At 43.7% G+C, this 20586-nt stretch overlaps 1 protein-coding gene across 2 annotated transcripts; it reads right to left on the bottom strand.

The window, feature by feature from the left end:
• Positions 1 to 4855: 4855 nt before the first annotated feature.
• Positions 4856 to 19595, bottom strand: LOC122729405 (neoverrucotoxin subunit beta-like). Of its 2 annotated transcripts, XM_043968271.1 has the most exons (5): positions 19341 to 19595; positions 16461 to 16585; positions 13203 to 13727; positions 10582 to 10684; positions 7593 to 7731 (listed from the first exon to the last, which is right to left on the bottom strand). In XM_043968271.1, the coding sequence occupies exons 1-4, from the start codon at positions 19388 to 19390 to the stop codon at positions 10635 to 10637; spliced, it is 750 nt and encodes a 249-aa protein (XP_043824206.1). In that variant the 5' UTR covers positions 19391 to 19595; the 3' UTR covers positions 7593 to 7731; positions 10582 to 10634. The 2 variants fall into 2 exon arrangements, with proteins under 2 accessions (XP_043824204.1, XP_043824206.1); XM_043968269.1 differs by lacking the exon at positions 10582 to 10684 and having other exon boundaries at positions 4856 to 7731.
• Positions 19596 to 20586: the final 991 nt, after the last annotated feature.

The following is a 20586-nucleotide window of genomic DNA, read 5'->3' as shown; positions in this document are numbered from 1 at the left end:
GAGCTGAAATAATTTTACTTAGGAAAGAGCAAATATAGTTCTTATGTGTAACTTGGTCTGCTAATCAAATGAACTTGCTCATTTTATATGAAGAGTGAAGACCTAGAATAAAACTTGAAAACAGAGATGAAAGGGAAGCAGAACATTTTTATTTCCTAATTTGAAGAGAAATAAGAACAACAAAACAGCTCAATTGTCTTCTACAAATTTTTCTGCCTTTAATTTTTTTAATTCCTAGCCATTGATTTCTTTTCTTTTCTTTTCTTTCCTTTTCTTTTCTTTTTTTGTGGAGCAATGAGGTTTAAGTGACTTGCCCAGGGTCACACAGCTAGTATCAAGTGTCTGAGGCCGGATTTGAACTCAGGTCCTCCTGAATCCAGGGCCGGTGCTTTATCCACTGCGCCGCCTAGCTGCGCCCTAGCCATTTATTTCTTAAATATTCAGCTCCCTTTCATCCAGATTAGATACCTGTTAGATATCCTGTTGGTCTGTTACAACTGGCACCTTGGAGCCTATAGAAGACATGACTTTGGGTTCTCTGCTACCCACAAACTAGTTGGAGATATAAGATGGAAGAAGGGAAAGACTTGAGAATGTTCCCATAACAACTTGCAAATAATTGCAAGGTACAGTAGAAAGGTACTGGACCTAGAGTCAGGAAGACTCATCTTCCTGAGTTCATATCTGGTCTCAGACATTTCCTGGTTGTATGACCCTGGACAAGTCATTTAACTCTGTTAGCCTCAGTTTCCTCATCTGTAAAATGAGCTGGAGAAGGAAATGGCAAACCACTCCAGTAGCTTTGATAAGAAAATCCCAAATGAGGTCATGAAGAGTCAGACATGACTGAAGAACAACAGTGGAAAAAGCACTGAATTTGGAATCAGAGACCTGGATGGATTTGAAGCCAACTTTTGGCTCTGCTGGTGACTCCTTGTGGAACCATGAGCAAGTCACCTCAGCTTTGTGAGCTGCAGTGTGGAGCTCTGAGAATCTTTCCCATCTCTGAATCCTTGATTCTTCAAGCCTAGTGCCGATGGGATGGATAGAGTTGTAATGAGAAATGAATGCCTGGAGTTGACATTTAATAAGCCAGGAGCTACTTTCTCTCCCTCTGACCTGGGGATCTTGGAGGATCTCTGGGGTTACATCCCCGAGAAAGCACACACACCCTTCCAAGCAGGGGGAGGCTTTTTTTTCCTCGCTGCCCTAGGTAACTTCTGCTTCCTGTGAATGGGTACTTTGTCTTCTTCCTGTCCGAGCAATAGCTACCTAGGGTAGCATCTAGCTCCCTGGATGGATAATTCATGTTAGAGAGGATAGAGCTTTGTATATAAGGATTATTAAGCTGAGAGGGCTCTTAGCCACTTTCTAGTCCCATTTCCTCATTTGAAAATGAGGAAGCAAACCTAGAGAGGTTAGGATTAGAAAGGGATGAACACCTGGTTTATTGCAGTTCTAAGGCTGGGACCCAGAGCACCTAGCTTCCCAAACCAGTGCCCTTTCCCCTAAAGCAAACTCACTCCTAAAAGAGCCTGGTTCTCATATGTGTTTGTTTAATTGAAATTAATTATTTACCACTTAGAAGGCACTTTCTGGTTCTGGTGTTGACCAGTTCCCCCCCCCCCCCCATTCCCCACTCTTGGAGCATCCTTCTGCTCTCAGATTCCCTGCCCTTCCTTCTTGGGTCCGTGTTTGACCTGAGGGTGAATTAAGTGCATTCAGCTCCGGTTTTGTTTAGTGATCCATGATTGGTGAACAAATCAAGGTGTTCGCTGGCAGTTTCCTAACCTCTGTTTGACTTTGCTCTTCTGGCCCCTGCTACCTGCCCCACTTTTTAGTGTGGGCTGAGGAGAAGGGGAATATCTGGGGAGCTGGAACCAAGGCTTAACACTGCAGCTCAGGGGCGGGGAGGGTGAGGGGGGGGAAGTGCAGCGGCAGCGGCAGCGGCAGCGGCAGCGACAGGAGCAGCAGCAGTTTTTTCTGTGGCTACTCATCTAACCCCAAGGGGAAGAAGAATTTCACTCTTTCCTCTCCCTGGGGAAGGTGTAGGCCTATTCTCCCTTCTCTTCCTCAGCAGCTCCAGGTAGAGGTCAGGAGCAGAGTGGGAAGGGTGTGTTCAGAAAGAATTTTGATCACCTGTGGCCCTCCTTGGCTCTCTTGTATCTGGTAGAGATAGTGATTCTTATTGCAATGGATGTTATGAATGTTCAATAAATCTGGACACAAACTATTTTCCTGATTGATACCTTTTGGTTTTTTTTACGTTACAGTTGTTTCTGGATCTTATCCCCTCCACAACCAGGGAGCACTCCCTTGTATGAAAGCAAACAGTTTCACTGTTCATGAACCCAGTTCATTCAGTGACCTTTTCTTATGTGTGCATGCTTTTGCCCTTTCGTCTCTGCCAAGGGGAGGAATGGATCTAGTCACTGGGAAACGTGACTGTGTTTTGCAATTACTCAGAACTGTTTCCTTTTGGCCAAATGAACAAGTCAACAAGCATTTATTAAGTGCCTACTATGTTCCGGATTCTGTGCTAAGCATTAAGGATACCAAGAAAAGCAAAATCATGCCCTGTCCTCAAAGAGCTCATCTGCTACATGAGGCTGCTGTATGTGCATAAATAATTAAGTAGGAGGTAATTGGAGGAGGAGAGCCAGTGTGGTATAATAGAGATCAGGGCTTAAAGCCAGGAAGACCTGGATTCAAATTCTGCTTCTGATACTAGCTGACTGTGGGCAAGTCACCCTCTCAGTGAGTGCTCTAGGATGTAGCAGCGTGCACAGTGCAAAGTATGTATATTGTGTGTTCAGAACCGCCACATTCAGTTGCATGACCTCATATGGGGTCTCAACCCACAGCTTAAAAAGCTTTGCCCTAGGATACCCCTATTTCCCATTTTTTTTTAGGTATTAAAAATTTTTTAACATAAAGTTTTGAGTTCAAAATTATCTCTCTTTCTCCATTCCCTACCCCACCCACTGAGAGGACAAACAATATTTCCATATTAGCTATATTGCATAAACAGGCAAGAAAAACACAGAAAAATGCTTCAGTCTTCACTTAGAGTTTATCAGCTGTCTCTCTAGGGTTGGATAGCATTTTTCATTATGAGTCCTTTGGAATTGTCATGAATTATTGTATTGATCAGAGTAGCTAAGTCTGTTACAGTTGATTTGTGTTACAATATGGCTGACTATTTACAATGTTTCCCTGGTTCTGCTCACTTCACTTTGCATCAGTTCATATAAGTCTCCCCAGATCTTTCTGAAACCATCACCTTGTGAGAATTATTGACCAGTATTTTATTTTTATTTCACTCAGTAATTGATTCTATTCTGTAAACATATTCTGTATAACAAACCTGAGTCTCTTCTTTGTTTTGAAGTGAAGAAGCATGAGTTCAAAAATTCAATCTTCTTCCCTCACAGTTAGATGTTAAAGTTTATTCTCCCTATTGATTACTCTTAGTTAAAGAAAAACTCTGAGCTAAGTCTAGAAGTTCAATACTCTCATAAAATACTTTATCTATAAGGGAACTGTTTTCTAGCACCACCTACAAATCACTTTGTGCTAAAGAAGCTTCTTATCCCTCATAACTTCAGCTCCTGAGAAACTCCATGTCATCTTTGAGAGTGGATGAGCTGACCTTGTCCCATCTTAGCCTTATCATTGCCCAATTAAAAGTGGTTTTATCTCCTTCCTAGGTGCCAGTGGGGGTAGCTAGGTGCAGCAGTGGATAGAGCACTGGCTCTGGAGTCAAGGGGAGCTGAGTTCAAATCTCATCTCAGACATTTAATAGCTGTGTGACCTGGGCAAGTCACTTAACCCTAATTACCTCAGACATCCTGGGCCATCTCCAGTTATCCTGATGTATATCTTGCCACTGGACCCAAATAGCTCTAGAGGAGAGAGTGAGATTGGTGACCTTGCACAGCCCTCCCTCATTTTAATCCAATTCACTGCTCTTCTTTGAGAATGAAGGACAAACTAAACAACAAGTTGCCAGTGAGTCTGCTAACCATAGTTTACTATCAGTGGTCTTGGGATGCAGCTGGGTCTCATAAATTTATAAAGCATTCCTTTAAGACAGGGAAAGGTGGTCCTAGTCCCTCTTATGTGTAAACCCCTTCCCTCAATGTAACCAATCATGATTCCTCACCCCCCATGGTATTGCCAACCCCATAACTAATTATATGATTTCCTCACCTGTTTTGTTCTTTGTTCTATGCCCATAAAAAGGAGTTGTGTCTTCAATTCTTTTTCTTTGGCTATAAGTTGAGGCAAGCCATTACACCTGCTTTATTAACGGTTAGTACCTCTGCTAATAAGTTATTATATCGCTCAGAGATAATATGCCTCAATCTAGGTTTGTTGAATTTCAATGATGACACCCTTCCTCATTTCTAATAACAAAATAGTATCCCATCACAATCATATACAACAACTTGTTCAGTCATTCCCCAGTTGATCAACATCCCCTCAATTTCCAATTCTTTAGGCAACTGCAGGAAAGGTCTGTTTTACTCTGGTAAAAGATGAGCACAGGGGCAGCTAGGTGGCGCAGTGGATAGAGCACCGGCCCTGGATTCAGGAGGACCTGAGTTCAAATGCGACCTCAGACACTTAGCACTTATTAGCTGTGTGACCCTGGACAAGTCATTTAACCCCAACTGCCTCCAAAAAAAAAAAAAAAGATGAGCACAGTCCTAGAGGAGGTGTCCAGGCAAGCCAGGGGAGGCCCCTAGCCCCAGCACAGATCTGCAACCTGGGGGAGCAGGCCAGCCATCTGACCCAGAGGCTAAGGCTGGTGGATTACTTGAGTTCAGAAGTTCTGAGCTGCAGTAGGGTTAAGGTTGATCAGATGTCACACTATGTTTAGCATCAATAGGGTGAATTCCCTGAAGTGGAGAGATACCAAGCTGAGTAGGAGGGGAAAACATGTGAGGGTCAGAAAAAGGAGCAGGTTAAAGCTTTGGTGCTAATAAGGTGAGTGGCTGCTTCCCTTCCGGCCTGGACAAGATCAAATACCAAATCTTTAAAAAAGTTTATGGTTAAATTGAAATAGAGAAATAATCTCAGCTCCCTCCTGTCAGTGGTTAAATCCCATAGATCACTCCCCACTGGGGACAATAGGACAATTCCTCTCAGTCTGACAATGTATAAAACACTTTAATCTTGGGTCTGGCTTCAAAAAATTAGTTGAACTCTGAATCTGTTTTATGTTTTAGGTAATACTCAAAATATGTCTGACTTTATATAGGGCAGGAAAAAATTTTGAAAAGTGATGTTTGGTAACACCTTTCCTCTTGGAGGGAACTTTCAGACAATACAAAAATATTTCCTCTTGGAAGGTAGCTGATATGAGATCAGATGCTTATTAATTATATCGGTTTCCTATTTTTACCCCCACCCAAAGCAACCATGTTTTTTGTCTACTGTGAGCAGGTATTAGAGAAGGAGATGACCAGACAGTCACTATGATCTAATCAGGTACAACTGGACTGGGGCCCCCTTATGAAAGTGAAGCCACAGGACAAAAGAATCAAAGCAGGAAACATTTATTAAGAGCCTACCGTGTGCCAGGAACCGTGCTAAGCACTGGGGATGTAAAGGAAGGCAGAAGAGTCCCTGCTCTCAGGGCACTCACAGTCTAATGTGGGAGGCAACAGGCAAACAACTTAGTGCCAACCAGACCCATCCAGGACAAAGTGGAGAGAATCCCTGACTGAGGGAGGGCACTGGCAGTGAGGACAGAGGGGAAAGGCTTCTCACCAGAGGTGGGGTTGGAGCCCCTTTGGAGGAATCTGTAGGAAGCCAGGGGAGCCTGGAGGCTGAAGGGGCAAGGAGAGAATTCCAGACATGGAGGATGGTGAGGCAAAGAGCGAGGTACAGGAAGAAGGGCAGGTACACTGGGCGGCTGATTCATGGAGGAGAGTGTGGTGGAAGAGTCCTGGGAAGGCAACAAGGGGCCCTGCTACCAAAGGCTTGAACAGCCCAAGGGAGGATTGTATACTGGATCCTGGAGGCAAAAAGGAGCCACTGACCTTTGTTGAATGGAGCCAGGGGAGAGTGTGTATATGTGTGTGTGTGAGACAAAATAAAATTATAAACACTGTTCTTGACTTTTGTCAATGAATGAGATAATCCTTTTTATTTTATACATGGAGGTTAGGGGAGAAAAACATTAAAAATTTCATGGGGAGGTATAGAAAAGGAAAAAAATGGGGATAAGGCAAGTTATTTGATTTCCTACATTTTTCTACTTTTTTTAGACCTTCACCTCTCCAAGTATATCCAAGATGATAGTTTGGGGAACAACCTGATTTAAACACAATACATCTTTGCATTCCCAGGTTAACAGATACTCTTGATATTTAAATGATGCTTTATAAATAAGCAGTGGCTTATATGTGAAACGTTTTAAAAAATCTATTAAAAACCTCCCATCGTTTGCAGAGCTCATCTTTCATCTTTCTGCTCCTTCTAGGCAAACTTCTCAGGTCTTTTATTTTGTTTCTTTTCTCCCCCTGAAATTACTTGGTTGGCATTGGGTTAATGATGGAGTAATCCTGCAGGAGACTTGGAATCTGGTTAGAAAAGTGATAGTCAGGAATGTGAAGTCTTCCTGCCCCTTGGCTCTGCATCCTTCAATGACTGCCCATCTTTATGAATGTTGCCCAAAGTAGAAACTAGATAGGAAATTATTCTGGTGGCCAGAAGATCTTAGAATGTGTTTTAAATTATATCTTTCGCATAAACTTTAATGAAAAATGAATTCAAGTTTAGAACTTCCCAAAGTTTTCTCAGATAACCCTCAGGCTGCTCCTGGGAGCTGTTATATCTCCTGTAGTTCTCATTTTCTTCTAACTTTCTTCTTATCATCATAATCCTGCCTTGGCTTCTCATATTCTTCTTCTTGCTTCTGATATTCTTAATTTTGCTTCAGATACTGCTCATAATCCTTTTCCATTTTCCCCCCTTTCTTCCATTACCTTCTCATATTTCTGCATGGTTTCTTCCATTTTCTCAAAACAGTCCTTGTAGTATTGCTGACACCCCTAGCCTCTCTCTCCTGGAGGAGCTCTTCCACTGCTTTATATGCATTGTTGGTGTAGTGGGTACACCCATTATCTTGCACCATTTCTGAAATCATGGCCATCAGCTCTGAGATCTGGGCATCTCTCTGGACTCCACTAGCATTATTTTCAAATGCACAGCATCGGTGTTCACACTTCTCCAATAACTTCCTGAAATATGAGTCTTCAATGGTTCCTAAGTAATCTTCTATACTTCCTTCTCCTAGTCTGTCTTTCCCAGTGAATACAAGAATCAAAAACTTCACTGCTTCAGCTCTTAGAATAGTATAAAGCCTTTCAATGGCTACCTTATCCTCCTGGCTGAAACGACCCACTTGCAACACCAAGAGAATAGCATGTGGTCCTGGAAAGGATAGCATCACCAAATGAACTATTTCTTTCAAATTTTCTTGGTCGGCTGTGTCAGTGTCAAAAATGCCTGGAGTATCAACAACAGAAATGTCTCTCCCATTCCATGTGGTCCTGGCTTTCCTGCAGACCTTGGTGACTGATGTTGCTGAACACCTGGACTCAAACTCTTTCCTGCCCAGAAGGGTGTTTCCTGTTGTACTTTTCCCAGCCCCTGTTTTCCCCATGAGGACAATTCTGAGTCCTGGCTCACTTGAACCTCTTCCACTGTTTTCTGGGTCTGTAGAAAACAAGTAAGAAAGAAGAATGAATGACTGGCTTGTGTAATAAAGCCCTGCTCAGAAATCCCATAATGACATAGAGGTGACCCTTAGGTTCTTGAGGGCTATCCTTGGCTCTGCCAATGGAACACAAGTTGAGACAGGTCCTAACAATTAGGATAAGCTTTGAATATGGGCCAGCTCTCTATTATCTGGTGAAATTCACAGATCCTTGGCAGCAGAAAGGAGACCACTACCATCAGGTGACTATTTTTTTTTGGGGGGGAAGGGCTGGGAGATGGGGTTTCTTAGAATTATGTAACTTCAAATGCCACCATTCCACTGAGAAATAAAATAAATTAATTACTATTGCTTGCTGGAGAACATGTGTGCACGTAAACATTTATACATAACTGTATTGTACTCAATTTATTATAGTAGGGTATGGTATAGTATAGTATAGTATGCTATGTCATGTCCTGTCTTATGATATTGTTTTATATTATACATAATATAATAATACAATATATACTGTAACGATTGGAATGATGCCACGTGCTGGAAAGTTACTGTAGGAAAGCTCTGCCATGAGGAGAAGGCATCTGAAGGCAAGCCATGCAGCTTTTCTTTGGCGTCAGGAAGTGGCGTTTGCTCGTGGGTACTGTCCATCAAAGCTACCAGCCAATGAGCTTGAAGCTGTGTATGCGTGTGGATGGGGGATGTTCCCAGTTTGACAGGAGGCTTCTGGGAGGAAGGAAGAAGCTTTGGGTCTTATTTGTTCCTGACCTCGCCATGGCGGGTTGGATGATGGGGTCTCTTAGAAATAGTTAGATTTTTACTTTTCCCTCTGATCCTAATGCTCTTTAATAAATACTTAAACACTTAAATACTCTTGCTAAAGCTTATAATTTATTGGCTACCACTCATTAGATTTTAGATAGTATAGCTAGAATTTTAGCCCCTTACAATAATAACATATTATCTTAGTCATTGAGGCCTTTTCTTCCATACTAGGGTCTTTGTGTGATACAGAAATTGATTCCTACTTCCCCTAAAGAATATGAATTATTATTTCATAGTTAGAATCCTCGTAGAGGAAAGATCTAATCATCTCCATCAGGAGGCTTTTATTTTCCCTTGAGAAAAAAAACAACAAATCCCCTTTTTCTGCCACTACTCTCTTGGAAGATTCATGGCTGTCTTAATTGGCTACTGTCCTGTTTGACTAGGTAGATTTGATTTTATAAAATTAAAGTTTTTAAATTAATAAAAACAAATGCATCTAAAACTAGAATGAAAGCAGGAAACTAGAAAATAATTTTTAATATCAAGTTTCTCTGATAAAGGTCTCAGTTTTCAGATATAAAGGCAACTGTGTCAAATTTATAAAAATAAGAGCCATTCTCCAATTGATAAATGGTCAAAGGACTTAAGAACAGGAAATTTTCAGACAAAAAAATCAAAGTTATCAATAGTCATATAAAATGCTTTAAATCACTAATAGAGAAAATCTAATGCTCTAAATCACTAATAGAGAAGTGTAAATTAAAACCACACTGGTGTGCTACTGCACACCTATCTGGTGACTAAAGAGGAACTTGACAAATGCTAGAGGGGATGGGGAGAAGTAGGGACACTAATGAACTGTTGGTGGAGCTGTGAACTGGTTCATTCATTCTGGAGAACATTTTGGAACTATGGCCAAAGGCCTATAAAACTGTGCCTACCCACTGACTTACCAATACAACTATACACCATATCCCAAGCAGATCAAAGAAAAAAGAAAAAGGACCTATGTGTAAGAGATAATTTATAGCAGCTTTTTTTTTTTTTGGTGGTGGTGGAAAAGTATCAGAAATTGAGACAATGTCTGTTAATTGGAGAATGGCTGAACAAGTTGGGGCATATGATTGCGATGGAATGGTATTGTACTATATGGAATGATGAGAGGGTTGGTTTCAGAAAAGCTTGGGAAGACTATCTGATTTGCTGAATAGTGAAGTGAACATGAGAGAACACTGTCTGCAGTAAAAGCAACATTGTAATGCTGAGCAATTGTGAAAGACTTAGCTACTCTCATCAATCCAATGATTCATGACAAGGGACTGGTGATGAAAAATGTTATCTTCTCAGAGAAAGAACTCATGAACTCTGAGGGGCAGATAGAAGTATATATTTTTTCACTTTCTAAAGTTTTTTTTGCTGCCCCCTTTTTCTTTTCAACATGGCTAATATGAATGTATGATTTGCATGACTTCAAAGATATAATGGATATTATATTGCTTGTCTTCTAAAAGGTGATTTAAGCAATTGAGGAAGGAAGAAAATTTGAAACTTGAAATAAAAAATGAATGAAAAAAGATAATGTAATTATAAAAAGTTAACAAAATAAATAAAAATACAATAAAATAGAAAAAGAGACTTTATTCCCTAACTCCTAGATTCTGAGTTACCATCTAACATGTGGAATCCCAGAAAAAAAGCCACAAACAAATGTGAGCATCTCTATAAACCTCTGATTCTTCACTTGTGACAACAACTCAAGGCTCTTCTATCATTTCACAGATAATTGGCAAATTTCCTTGAAGGATTGTCCATTAATCTTTCTTATTGCCCCAAGAACCAATCAAGAGGGGATGTTTAGGCTGGAGGAGACAAGGCTTAGGGAGGGCATGGTCACTGTCCTCAGGTATCTGGAGGGATGGCATACGGAAAAGGCCCCAGTCCTCCTGCTTGGTCCCAGAGAGCAAGGTTGGTACCAACAGGTGTCAGTGACCAGGGGAAATACTTCACCTCAATTAAAAAGAAACACTCTCACAGTAATTTGAGCAGCCCCCACCTTGGAATGGGTTGGGAGAGAGTGAACTCACCATCACTGGGAGTGGCCACTGCCGTTAGAGATATTGTAAAGGTGACTCACTCTTCAGGGAGGACGCTTCACTTCCAACTCCTGTGACTCTCTGAAGGCCTCAACTGAAAAGGAGACTAACGTCAGCTATGGCATTAGAAATTACTGCTTTCCTTTTAGGAGGAAGCCTGACTACACTCTTTAGCCAGAGAAAAGAAGAAGTGGGAAGATGTGCTATTTCAGATTTGCAAAGTGCCGTACAATTTGATCTCCTTGGATCCTCACATAAGTTCTGGAAGACAGGTATTATTATTATTATCTCAATTTTACAGATGAGGGAACTGAGGCAGACAGAGGTTAAGAGACTTGCCCAGGGTCACACATATAGTACAGGTCTGAAGCTGGATTTCATATTAAGTCTTTTCACCTCAAGGTCCAGCTCTGTACCCACAGCTTCACCCAGAATCCCCTAGGAAAAGTCTGTAAGGGGCCCTGAGCCCTGTGCACAGAGAGGGGAATATTTGATTAGGAGGATTCCCCTTGTCTCCAAAGAGCTGTCCCTATATGTGGAGAAGAGAAAGATGTCTCATGTTCCCCAAGGAGACACTATAAAGAGGTCAGAAGAGGTGATCCAATATGACTGATTCCTACTCTAAGATTTTTTAAATTGTTATTCTATTCAAGAGTGTCTTGAAATTCTCAAGTCAAATAATTTAAGTTGACTTTCATTTAAACAAAATTAATAAAGACCAAAGGCCACTTTTTATATACTTGGAATAAAAACCGTAGCTCAGAAAAATGTGGGGAATTACTGTTACCTGGGTGTGATTTTCAATGGGAAGAATTTCAGGGACTTAGTCGAATTAGTTGAATGAGTAGATAGCTGATCTACCTGACATTCTTCTGGGAGGGGCAAGAGTGGGATTTGATTGATCAGAGCTGCCTTGATCAACTCCCTCTCACACTAAACGGACTCTTACAAACTGCAGAGAAGTCTCTCAGAGTCTGACCCTCTGTAATTTCATTGAGTGGATAGTGAAACTCAATGAGTCTCCTGATCAAGCCCAGCAACACTTCAAATATTCCAGTAAGAAGAAACATTCTTACAGATTCTAGTGGCCAAAAGCCCCTCACCAGAGACTGGCTTCCTCTGTGGTAGAGAGGGTCCTCACTGGGTCACTCCTGTCACTGCTCTCACTGGTCCAGCCGCCATCACACACAGCAGAAACTCGGAGCCTGTACACAGTCTGAGGGGTCAGTCCCACAACTCGACAGCACTCCTTGTTGTTTCCTGTTCTGTGTTCAAGCCATTTTCCTTCCCACTCCTCACCCACAGCCCCTGTTTCCTCTCTATGCTCTAATCTATATTCCTTGATCTTGACTCCTGCTCCAACAACACTTGGACCCTGCCAGTGCAGGGTTACATTCTGTGGTCCCACCACAAAAGCTTTTGGCTTCCCAGGAGGGCTGGTTGGGGAAAGTGTCTTCGCAGCAGGATTCACATCAGTGTCACTGAGCCCTGGTTCACACACCTCAGCCAGCCTGAACTGACACTCTGTGCGAGGCTTGAGACCATCCCTTTTGAATACCCCTGGCCTTTCAGACACAGGGGCGGGGGTCCAGTCCTCTTCTCCTATGACCTTATAGTCTACCTGATAGCCTGTGGTCCTCTCCTCCTTCCCAGTTGTTGGGGTCAGTGTAGGCTATACACAGCCATATATGACCTCACTAACCTGGGGAAGGGGAGGTTTGACTGGTAGCTCAAAGTTGGTGCTGACCTGCAGTCCCTTTTCATAGAGGTAAATGGAGACCCCCTTGTTCTCCTGGTCTGGGATAGAGGCCACAACGAATCGAGTCTTCTTAGAGGAATGATTGGCCTTGGCAAATGCTGAGAAAGATTCTGCCAATTGTATTGCTTTCCTCCTTGTCTCTGTGTCCTCCACCCACGAGGAGTATGTCTTTTGCTCCAGTCAGGATTGAACGATGCTGGATTCTGAAGCCACTGTTTCCAATCTGCTAAGTAGTCTTCCTCCTGCAAGGAGGTGAGTGCAAACACCAGGACAAATCTGTGGGGAGAATCTAGTATCACACTGTCCAACTCACTCTGGTCAGCTGCGACTCGTACCTGCTTCAGGATGGTGAGGTAGGAATTTACCACCTTCATCTCCTGGAGCTTCTGATCTAGGAATTCTGAGAGCCTCCTAGAGCTGAATGGGGACTGGCTTTCCCTAGTTAAAACCCTGGTTAGCTCATCTTCCTCTGCTCTGCCTTCCCGAATCACAGGTAAGACCTTGGCTATCTCTTGTAAAAGTCGTCTGTGCTTCTTATTTAGCTCCTGGAATAGCCTGAGCTTTTCCTTGGTTGCAGAAAAGACTGAGAGACCTGGTGCCTCCAGCATATCATTACACCTCTTGTCACACTCAGATAACTTCTCCAGAGTGTCCTGGGCATCACATACCAAGCTAATGCTGATCCCTCGAACCAGCTTGGCAGCCTTGGGGCTCAGCTTCTCCAGAGGGTACAGCCAGACCTGAAGGGGCACCCCTTGCCCCCTAAGCAGCTTAGGAAGGGATGCATAGACTTTTACTGCTTCTTCATAAGTCACTGGATTGGTCTCAAGAACAAAATCCCCATAAAACTTACACCTGAATTCCTTGCTTGATGTTTTCTTACTGTCTGCCATTTTCATCTCTTCCCCTACTTTTTCTGCTACTTTGGGAATCTTCTCTACTGCAGCTTTCAATACTTCTTCTACATCCTTGACATTTTCATGAGTGGAAACTTTCTGATCAAACACAAAGAAAGCCTGGGCCCCATGGAGCACTGCTGTGACCACGTGGGTGGCTCTTCCTTTATCAAACACTTCAGGGTAAGAGATGTTCTGATAGCCCAGGTGGTTCATCATTAGCTGGGAATACTGTGTATTCCTACTGTACTTGAGAGTGACCCGGGCTTGCTGTTGGGATGTCTTGGTGTCACATAAATATTTGGCTGAGCCTCCTATTTCAACCAGCCCCTCCAGCACACTGGCTTTCAGGTCTACAGGTACATTCATGCCGTTGGTCTTCTCATCAATAGAGTCAGAGGTGATGATGTCAAAGTCAGTCTTGTTTTGCTCTTCTGTTGTCACATTTTTCTCCAGGGTCTCCCTGTCCCACAAAGTGATGCCTAAAATGGGACAGAGACATTAGGGAATAAATGGCAGTTTACAGAGGAATTACACTGTCACTTTAGAGTGTCCTTTCCAGCAAGGATGGCTGGACCTGGGAGGCAGCATCTGGAAGGAGGTGAGCAGGCCAAGAGGCACTGATGCCAGAGGCAGAGAAAAATCTCACTCCTGGCCTGGAAGAAAATTTCTCTAGGACATTGAAATTCCCTTGCTCTCCCTTGCTCCCTTGCCTTCTGTGACTGCAAGGGGGAACTCTTGAAAATCTTCCTACTCTGAACCCCTGGATCTGGTTCCTTATTCTTCCTACTCTGGAACCCAGTACACAACTTCTTACTCTGAGCACCTCTGTTCCCTCCAGAAGTAGAGAAGCCTCCCCTCCTCCCAGTCTGGGGACTACATCCTAAAAAAAAGCCTATGCTTAGATAGATTTCACAAGGTTTTACAAAGCACTTTCCTCCCAACAGTTCTATAAGGGAAGTAGTGCTATCATCATTAGCCTCATTTTAGAGACAAATAAACTGAGACTCAGAGAGATGATGGTTAACATTTTGGAGAACACACATCTAGTAAGTGCCAACACAGAGCCCTGGTTTTCTGATACCAAGAGGAGCCTACTACACTGCCTGCCCTACATAGGAAGCAGTAGGTGACCCAGGGCGAATTCGGTGCCTGGTGGGGATAGGACCAATGGAGAATATACAAAGCAGGTTTGGCAGCATTAGCTGTGGACACAATCTCTGGAACTTTCTCTGAGACAGAAAAGGAGTAGTTATGCCTCTAAAGAAGCAGAGCTACTTCTGGGTTGTCTTGGCCCATGGCTATGCTGCCAGCCAATAATAATATTACTGCCTAGCATTTCTATAGCACTTTAATATTTGCAAAAGTACTGGGGACTGGCTGAACAAGTTGTATATGATTGTAATGGAATACTATTGTGGTATGAGAAACGATGAGCAAGATGGTCCCAGCAAAACCTTGAAAGACTTTCATGAACTGATGCAAAGTGAAGGGAGCAGTACCTGGAGAACATTGTATATAGCAAATGCAATATTGTACAATGATCATTTGTAAATCACTTAGCTATTCTCATAGCTATTCTATTACAATAATCTAAGACAATTCTGGGGCAGCTAGGTGGCGCAATGGACAAAGCACTGGCCCTGGATTCTGGAGGACCTGAGTTCAAATCCAGCCTCAGACACTAGCTGTGTGATCCTGGGCAAGTCACTTAACCTTCATTGCCCCACCAAAAAAAAAATAAGACAATTCTGAAGAGCTTTCAGTCAAAAAAATACTATCCACCTCCAGAGAAAGAACTGATAGAATCTGAATGCAAAGAATTTGTTTTTTAACATCTTTTGTTATTGTTTCTGTCTGTATTTTCTATCATAAAATGACTAATATGGAAATGTATTGTGAGAACCAGGGCCTGCCCCCTAGCAAAAATGTGGCTTGGCTTGGCCTCTGGAAGTCGTCATTATTCATAGAACTGCCTGTAAGTCATGTCAATCAATGCTACCAGCCAATTAGCTTGGAGCTGTGTGTGGGGACCGCCCCTCTTGTGGGCCCACAGGGGGCTTCCCCTTGAGGAGACTGAGGATATGCCTTCTGGTGGCTGGAGGTCTCGGTGGTGGCAGGGCAAGGGTAGCTAGGCTTTTTCTTTCTGAACTCCACACGTTCTTCCTCTTTCTTTTGCTAACTTCTAGTATACTTTAATAAATGCTTAATGCCCAAAGACTGGTGCTATAAACTTCTAATTTAAGGCGACCACACATTAGATTTTTAGTCATAACAAGTAGATTTTAAACATCACAGTATTTTGCATGACTGAAAATATATAACCTATATAAAATTTCTTGCCTTTTCAGTGAGGAGGGAGAGAAGAGAAAAATTGAATTTGGAATTCAAAATGTAAAAAAATAAATGTTAAGAATTTACCTAGGGTCAGCTAGGTGGCACAGTGGATAAAGCACTGGCCCTGGATTCAGGAGGACCTTAGTTCAAATTAGACCTCAGACACTTGACACTAGCTGTGTGACCCTGGGCAAGTCACTTAACCCTCATTGCCTTGCTAGTAAAGATTGAAAGCCAACCTATATTCAAATAACTTGCAATCCTCACCATTATCAAGGGAAAGTGATGGGACTGCCTGCCCTTTCACCATCCCCTCAACCCTTCTTTCTGAACCATGAAGTCTTTCTTTCTCCTTCAAGTCTACCCTACACGATTATTTTATCCAGATTGGTTAACATGCACAAATAGCATGGTTTTGTGTGTGTGTGTGTGTGTGTGTGTGTGTGTGTGTGTGTGTGTGTTTGACAGTCTGCCCTCTCATCTTCCCAACACTCTGACTTACCATAGATTCTGATCCCCTCTGTGAATAAGTGTTTTTAAAAAGCTCAGCCTTCTTTTTGTTAGATCTTGGGAAGATTGCTTCTCTTTTTGACCTCCCCTCTTCAAGGGTGAATGAGACCCTCCTTACCCTGCCCTCCTCAAACATTCCTCATCACTCCTGGCTGGGATTTGCCATCACATAACATCTCCCATCAGAACAAAGTGTTCTGGGTGGGTTCTAAAGGGGAGAAAAAAGAAGGTGAGACCCTCCAATCACTGAGACTGTCTCTGGATCTGACTTTCATACACTGATCACTTTTCACCCAGAAGAAACTCTTTTCTAGCACTGCCCTCTGTTGACATGTGGAGCAAGGCTTTGGATGCAAGAGAGTAATTACCAGGGATGAAGGTATCGGAGCAACAGTCGTACAGTGTCCCCAGATGTAGGGGCTGACCAAGAGCCAGGATCTCCACTGTGGTCTTCAAGGCTAGGCTGGTTGGCGGTTCTTTCTCTGGCGTTTCCCTAATGAAAGAAAATGGAGGCCTAGGGCAGTTATCAGGGAACTAACTTTCTATCAGGCTCCAGCCATAAATGCCCCAGTCCTCAGTGACCAAGCTCTCCCATTCTCTGTTAGCCAGGAACCCTGCAGAAAGGCAGTGATTGTTCTGGAATGGAAAGACATCATTTCTGTATGGAGGCCCCAGAGGGAGCAGACACCATGGAGTGAGGGGCTTAGCTTAGTGAGAATCATAGGAACAAGCTAGGTCAGAGGACAGGGGCAGAGCTAGAGAGTAACTAGGACTGGTTTGGTTGGGGGGCATAAATAGTTATGTATCACTGTAGGGTTAGCAAAGCACTTTGCAACTGTGATCTAATTTGGTCTTCACAACAATCCTGGGAGGTAGGTGCTGTTAATATCCACATTTGACAGTTGAAGAAACTGAGGTAAACAGAGGGCAAATGACTTGCCTGGGGTCACACAGCTAGATAGTGTGTGAAGTTGAATTTGAACCCAGGTCTTCCTGATTCCAGGCTCAGCCCTCTAACCACTGCGCCACCTGGCTGCTTCTAGTGTGAAGGGATATACAAATACTGGTTGGGTTCACTTTAAGAGGATAAGGAGGCTATCCTTGGTAGAATCAGCCTTGAACCCTGGCCTTGGCTTGGTGCCTGAGGCATGAAGACCCCAGTCTATGGAGACCTGGCAGAGAGAGTCACGGTATGGCTAGATCAGGGCTTCCTTGGCTCTTACTAGTGGTTTTTGAAAAGCTAATCATCAGCATAAGGAAAATGCAAACAGACCCCAAAACACTTGGCTGTTCCAAACCACCCAAATCTTTGCATCCTGACTCTGGAGCCCCAGAATTCTGACATGATTGTTGTAGGCTGAGAGCCAGGAATCCTTGAGGCTCAAGCTGTTTTAAATGTAGCCTTGGGGGTCCATATCCCCAAGCCTTGGTGGTTTGTGGAGGGGGATGGAGGAGTCAGTAGATGAGGGCCTGCTAGGCATCCCCCAATGGGAGCAGCTGCCTTTGGAAGATCAGTATGACATGATCCCCAGTGACTGTCAGCTTGCCTCTGACTAGCAAACGGATGCCCTTGGCCTTCTTCCCCTATCTCATAGCAAGAGATTTGCCCTAGCAGCAAGCGATTCCTACTCAGGAGGTGGCTTTGTGATGTCACTGATGAGTTCCTCTGGGGCACCCACCATCAAGGCCCTGACAGCCTGGTCTTCTTCCTCATGGGGCCCGCTGGCTTCTGAGCAGGCCCCCTGTTGGATTGCAGAGGAGGTCTGAGATGGGGCCCACTCTCATCCTATTCCCTGGGCTCCCCCTCCCCTGGCCTACCCTTGGGCAGCTGGCACTGTTGAACCCTGGAGTGGATTTTAAAGCATGTCCTTCATCCTCCTACCCATGACAAGCAGCATTCCGTGTCCCAGCTTCTAGAAGCTGTATCTTTGATAAATCAGTCCTTCCCCAAGAGGGGACAGTGTCTCCATTCTAGCAGCTGCTTAGATCTGGCCTCCATGAACACTTCCCTCTCCGAGACACATGGGCAAACGTGAGATATGGGCCTAGTTGACCTTCTGCAGCCCTCCCTCATTCCATTCCCTGTAGGCAGGCTCCTGGTCCATGGGGTCTCTGCTCCCTCAGGAGGGTCCATACAATCCAGAAGAGTGGTTCAGGTACCTCCTCATTTTAGGATTCCTTTCCCCCTGGATATTCTAGCCAGGTGCTGCTTAGAAAGGACTTGAGAGGAAATGTTTGACTTTTCAGTGCTATGGGAGAGCAGAAACTATTTTTATTCCATTGTGAGCAAAGTAAATTCATCTGGAATAAAGGGGCTTCCTCAGCTAAAATGGGGGCAATCCTCTCCCTGGAAGGAGGTGAGGGGAGCTTTCATCAGTGCTCCACAGAAGAGGGGGCAGCCCCTCAGCAAAGCCTTCTATACAGGGGGGGAAAGATGGTCTCATTCCCCTGTTGGGGCTGCTAGGGAGAGAGAAGTTTTGAATGGTCAGCCAGGAATCATTGAGTGAGTGGTGTGTTAAGGGCTAAAATGTCTAAAATATCTAATGAGTGGTCGCCAATAAATTATATGCTTTAGCAAGAGTTAGACTTTTAAGCATTTATTAAGGAGAATAAAAGTTTGGTAAAGAGAGAAGAAAAGGTCTAGATTCCTGTCTATTAAAGGGAGAGCACATTTCTAGCTCCGCTCTCCACCAGAGTCCAAAGGAAAAGAGCCCCAGACCGAGCGCCAGTCTCTTCCTTCTTCCTCCCACTAGCCAATGTCACTTCCTGATGCGAAAGAAAAGACTCCTGGTCTTGCCCTCAAAGACCTTCGCTTCATGGGTAGAACTCTTCTACAGTGAGTCTCCAGCAGGTGGCGTCATTCCAATCGTTACAGGTGTTAGAAGAGGAGTCTGGAACAAGCCTAAGCAGGGCAACTCCTCCCTGGATGTCCTTCCTCTCCTCTCTGTATGTTGTTGTTGTTCAATGGTGTCTGATTCTTCTGGGGTATTATTGGCAAAGATACCAGAGTGGTCTGACATTTCCTTCCCTAGCTCATTTTACAGATGAGGAAACTGAGGCAAACATCTTGCCCAGGGAGACACAGTTCCTAAGTGTCTGAGGTGAGGTTTGAACTCAGGAAGGTGAGTCTTCCTGACTCCAGGCCTGGAGCTCTATCCACTGCACCACCCAGCTGCCTGTGCCTCTCTTTATAGAGCCTCCAAATGTCTTCCCCTGGGTTCAGCATCTTGGCTGGACTGATTACTCACCCAGTCCTCCAGAGTCCAAGCCTCTCCATTATCCCAATCCTGACAGCCATCTTGAGTTGATAGCTGCTTCTTGTTTCTGCTGTCAAAGATTATGGTGCACCTTGAGCTGTTTTGGGGCCAGGTTAGCTGCTTTGCTCCATCTATGTCTCCCTGGAGAGTTTGTGTCTCTGTTCTTTCAAATGTCCCCAGAATTCTCTTGACTGACTCTCCAGCTGCTGGATAGAGTGTCTGCTGCTCTTCAAAGGAAAACTTGGTCAAACCTGGCCAGGGGTGGGGAGGAGAAGGGGGTGGGTTGTGAATTGGAGAGATTAATGTTTAATCCTTCCCGGGTCCTATTCCACCAGTCTATCTCAGACAGGCCTGACTCATGCTGCCTAGCTGTTGACAGTCTTAGCTATTAACACTGGAAGGACCAGGTATGTCTACTGATCAACACAAGAATTTTAAAATAATTTTTGTCATTTTACTAAAATTTCTCCTACATGTGCAAATGCACTTAAAATATCTACAAGCAATTGTAGTTTGTGAAATAAAAATGTCCAGCTTCCTCTCTTTTATTTGCCTTAGCGATAACAAATAAATGCATTTCCTCAATTTAGGAATCTTGGTCCTTCCTTCTCTCCCCATAATTCCAGCAAAGAAAGAGATAATCCCAAGGGGTATAATGTGTTCACTTCTTAACATATTGATATAATCTGTGATTATATCTAGTGACTACTTCCAATGACCTGAGGGTGAAAGAACTGAAGCCTCCCACTCTTACATTTAAAAAAACCCATTCTGAGAGGCAGATTGGTGAAGTAGATAGACAGCTGGGTCTGGGTTCAAGTGTTACCACCACCTGACATTTAGCCATCTCCCATGTCCTGGCCTCATTCCCTTCTCTCATCTGTACCTGCTCAGGGGTCAGGATTTTCCTACCAAGAGCTGCTGCGGAGCCTCTGCCCAGCTCTGAGTGCCCTGCCTCAGGTTCCCTCCTGCCCCAAACAAGAAGAAGGGGTGGACTGAGATTTTAAAGCTCTTATTACTTTAACTCTTTTTAAAATCCCTGTCATTGGAAAGAGTTCTGGGTTTGTTGTTGTTGGTCATCTTTGTTTCTCAAAGAGGACCAATGACACCAAGAGGTGATATCTTGAATTTGCCTGACATTTACCACCTTCCCCATTGGGGTTAGGGAATTCCTGGTGAAGAAACTCCATCCAACAGAGCAAGTCAGTACCTTCTCTGCAATTTGTGGCTTTAGAAA

The sequence above is a fragment of the Dromiciops gliroides genome, chromosome 5 (assembly GCF_019393635.1).
Source record: "Dromiciops gliroides isolate mDroGli1 chromosome 5, mDroGli1.pri, whole genome shotgun sequence".
Lineage (NCBI taxonomy): Eukaryota > Metazoa > Chordata > Mammalia > Microbiotheria > Microbiotheriidae > Dromiciops > Dromiciops gliroides.
The sequence above is the reverse complement of the archived record's forward strand: the minus strand, read 5'-3'. Positions and strand labels throughout refer to the sequence as shown.